This window comes from Hyaena hyaena, unplaced genomic scaffold, assembly GCF_003009895.1.
Source record: "Hyaena hyaena isolate Hyena2069 unplaced genomic scaffold, ASM300989v1 scaffold_82, whole genome shotgun sequence".
Taxonomy (NCBI): Eukaryota; Metazoa; Chordata; class Mammalia; order Carnivora; family Hyaenidae; genus Hyaena; species Hyaena hyaena.
Genome location: NW_024080713.1, coordinates 3,600,385 through 3,604,464, shown reverse-complemented (window position 1 = coordinate 3,604,464; position 4,080 = coordinate 3,600,385). Strand labels below are relative to the sequence as shown.

At 42.6% G+C, this 4,080-nt stretch overlaps 1 protein-coding gene across 1 annotated transcript; it reads right to left on the bottom strand.

Moving 5' to 3' along the window:
- Positions 1–1,593: 1,593 nt before the first annotated feature.
- Positions 1,594–2,538, bottom strand: LOC120233017 (olfactory receptor 9A4-like). Its single transcript, XM_039234073.1, has one exon. The coding sequence runs from the start codon at positions 2,536–2,538 to the stop codon at positions 1,594–1,596; it is 945 nt and encodes a 314-aa protein (XP_039090004.1).
- Between the last annotated feature and the right edge of the window lie 1,542 nt (positions 2,539–4,080).

The window sequence follows — 4,080 nt, the reverse complement described above, 5'->3', positions numbered from 1 at the left end:
TTTAAGAAACTAAATGTAATGTTCTGCTCTTTGCCTTCCTTACCCAACAGTGTATCTTGGAGATCTTTCTCTTAATGTTAAAGAAAACTTCTTCATTGTTCTTATAGCTGCAAAATATCTGATAGTCTGGAAGTTTCATAAATTCTTTAAGTAGTCACCTTTTGATAATACATTTGGATGACCAATACCCTATTTGTGTACTTACAAATAGTGATACAGAAAAAAAAATCAGCAAACCAGTGTCATATGATACAGAAATATTAGCTGAAATACTAGGGTAACAGGAAAGGACCAGGGATGGCACAATATTGGAACTGCAAAGTGGATGAGGAGGCTCTTTGCAGAGCTGGAAGACAGCTTGGCACACTTGGTCCTTGTGAGGGCAGAGGAAGAAGGGAACCTAGAAATGTAGCTGAGAGAGAAGGGAGACAGAATGCCCTCTGTCAGGATTGGCCAATGTGAGGACTACAGGGAGAAGTAATCTGGGGCTGCCTTTTCTCTGCCCTCCATGCACTCCTGCTTCAGCCCAGGGACACCGCAAGGTCAGCTTGCCCTTGTCACTTCAGGTCCCAGAACTCAGCCCATTGCCCTCCCACATTTGGGGCGGGTGTGACCATGAGACTCATGCCAGATGAGAAAATGCCTCTTTCCAAGACCCTTCCTCCTCACCCTGAGAAAGTACACAATTAGAGATGTTCCTGAATCAACACACATCTGGCCCTGAGGTTGGGGAGGAGTCAGGACTGTGGAATGAGTTCACTCTCACAACTAACTGCCAGTTGAGAAAATCTACAGGAAGGTACTGTGCATACCTGTTAGACCTTGGGGCAAGAATCTCAAGAAAAGGTAGGACCTGAGGCTGGATTTGAAGCCACTCACATAAGAAACAGAGGGTGCTTTAGGCAGTGAGAAAATCATGAAAGCAGAAGAAAACATATGGGAAGATGACTCCATCACCCAGAATCAAACACCTGGGTGAGCGGCCATGGAGTGAAGTATACTTTTCCTTGCTTTGCCCATTCAAAAGCTGAGTGTTCTTTAAAAAAACAAAAAACAAAACAAAAAAAAAACAAAAAAAAAAAACACATCACATGGGGCACCTGGGTGGCTCAGTCGGTTAAGCATCTGACTTTGGTTCAGGTCATGATCTCATGGTTCGTGGGTTCGAGCCCCGTGTTGGGCTCTGTACTGACGGTGGGCTCAGAGCCTGGAGCCTGCTTCAGATTCTGTGTCTCCTTCTCTCTCTGACCCTCCCCTGCTCACACTGTCTCTCTCTCTCATTCAGAAATAAATAAAACATTTTAAAAAATGTTTAAAAAAATCACACATATTTTGTACATTTATACTTGTTAAATTTATATTTTAGTTGTATTATAACTACAGAAGAGTGTATAACCATATCTATCCAGTTAAAAAATGTGATATCCTATGTAGGAATCATCTAATTATAAAACTGGAGCAATAGCCATGTCTTAAAATGCCCTTGTAGATCACAAACTATTTGATGATGAAAATGATCATTTCAGGTTGAATTAGTGCTTTGAGATTCCTCAGGTCCATGATGACGAGTTCATGATTGTCCTTAGGACACAGCTAATCCTTGAGAAACTGACAGCAGCGTTTCACGACATCTCGAAAGGCCTCTATGAATTTGTCATTCCTGAGGGTGAAGATGAATGGGTTCAGGAAGGGGGTCACCACTAAAACCATCAGTGATGCTACCCTGTTGTACTCCGCTGCCTGTGTTTGCTTGGGTTTCACATAGAGGAACAAGCAGCTGCCACAGCCGATCACAACAAAGGTGAAGTGAGAGGCACATGTAGAGAAGGCTTTCCTCCGGCCTGAGCCTGAGGGGATCTTGAGGATGGTGGAGATGATGTAGGTGTAGGAGATGATTGTAGGGATCAAAGCACCAATGATAATGAAAACAGCCATTAAAAAAAGGATAAACTGTGTGAAATGGCTGTCATCACAGGATAGTTTAAACAATTGCCCTCGGTCACATAGAAAATGGTCTATCACATTTGATTTGCAGAAGGTAAGCTGAAACGTGGCATAGACTGGCCAGATTTGAAATAGGAACCCAAACACCCATGACACAATGACCACCCCGATGCAGGTGTGGCTGTTCATAATGATGTTGTACCTCAAAGGGTTACAGACAGCCACGTAACGGTCCACAGCCATTGCTGCCATTAATATAAATTCTGAGGTACCCAAAGAAAGGTACAAATATAATTGTGCAGTACATGCTTTCAAAGATATTGTCTGCATCCCAGGAAGCAGCAACCCCCAGAGCATCAAGGGGACAGCAGTAGATATAATCAAGATTTCTAGGACAGAGAGGTGGCCAAGGAAGAAATACATGGGGGACTGTAGACGTTTATCAACACAGACAATCACAATGATAAGCATGTTCCCCATGACTGTCACTGAGTAGAAAAAGAAGAAGGTAGCAAGTAGGATAAGGTGTAATTCTGGGGAGCCAGGGAAGCCTAAGAGATAGAATTCAGTAGCACTAGAGTGATTCCCCAACATTTAGTCTTGAGAGGCCGTTCTTTGTGAAATCTAGATAGTAAAAAAGAGATCACACTGCTTCTGATCCCAAAATAAAAACAGTTTCAGGTAAAGAAAATACTCCCCTCCTCTTCAGACTCCAAAACATGACTAGGAAGGGCTCATGTTCTACTGTACCCTCTACATGATCAGGATTAATCTTTTTTAAAGAACAATCATGATATATGAAGAAAATTAAATCTAGCCAGGAAGATGACCCAGTTAACAATGGTGTACCATAGGCAAGCCAGCCAGCCAGCCCCCTGCCCAGTGTGTACCACCTGCACCTCTCATTCCACAGGTCTTCCTGCCTTTCACTGTGCTGTAAATAGGCACTGAGTCTGCTTCCCTGACCAGTGTGTTCCTTTTTACCACTAACTCATTTCCATCATGAATGTCCTAAACTTTGTGGTCCACCAAATATATTCTGTCTTCTGAGTCCTGCTCTAGACTATAGGAAAGTCTTTATGCTCAATCCTACCCAGAGCAGATATGTGTTTATTTTGCTTCTCCAAGACATAGGGTCCATTTGCCCTAGATCCATTTGAAAGCTTTTCCTTTTACCTGTATCAACATTGGTGTCACTGCTAGGGATGGGTATGGACAACTCTTTGAAGATTTTCTGTAAGATCTTGAGGGCAAGTCCTGAGTATTTCTCAGTCTACAGGTCAGCTAGCTGCCTGAGTTAATTCTCACTTTCTCCTCCCAGGAATACTTGGAAGGGGAAGCCTGACTTGCTTCTATCCCCAGTAAATGTGTCTTCTCATAGGTGACAGACTAAACAGCACCTGGGCTTAATCAATCAGAGACCTCTCTCTCCCAACCCTAATACCAATAATCCACCAGACTGATAAGAAAGGGTCTAGAGGAGGGCATGGGAGGAACTGCCATCCTTTACCTCTATCTGTCCCATATTGCCTCATGCTGGAACTGGCAGACAAGAGACTAAAGGTCCAATTTCAACACCCCTTGTCTTCATGAGAGCTCAAAACCCCGGATCCAGCAGGGAGTCAAAGCCACCAAATGTGAACTCTGGGCTCAGCCCAAGCTCTACATTTAAGTATCCATGGTCTCCATCCAATAGAAAGTAAGGAGAGTCTTCTCAGAGACAACAAATAGGTTTTTCCTCCAAAATCAAATGAAAACATTCAGCTGTCCCTAAGATAAAACAGACCCAAGGTCCTGAGCCCCTTTCAATTTTGGAGATACTTCCTTTATTTCCTTCAGGTCTCTGCTCAAGTGCCCAAGCTCAGGGAGCCTTTCCTCAGGATCCTTTCTAAAAAAATCGCATTCCACCCTTTATTCTCTATCTGCACACCAGAATCTATTTATCTCCTTTGCTCTGCTAATATAAAATTGTGTTTTTACTTTTTGTTTACTTTCTGTCCCCCATTACAATGTAAGGACCATAAAAGCAGAAACTTTGTCACTCCTGTCTACTCTTTCTGACATTTAATTAATATGTTTAAATGAAAAAAATCAATGAATCAATCAATTAAGAACTAAATCTATGAACAAAGCCTA

Coding starts and splice junctions, on each gene's coding strand:
- LOC120233017 (XM_039234073.1), bottom strand. CDS start 2,538: ATGTTGGGGAATCACTCTAGTGCTACTGAATTCTATCTCTTAGGCTTC.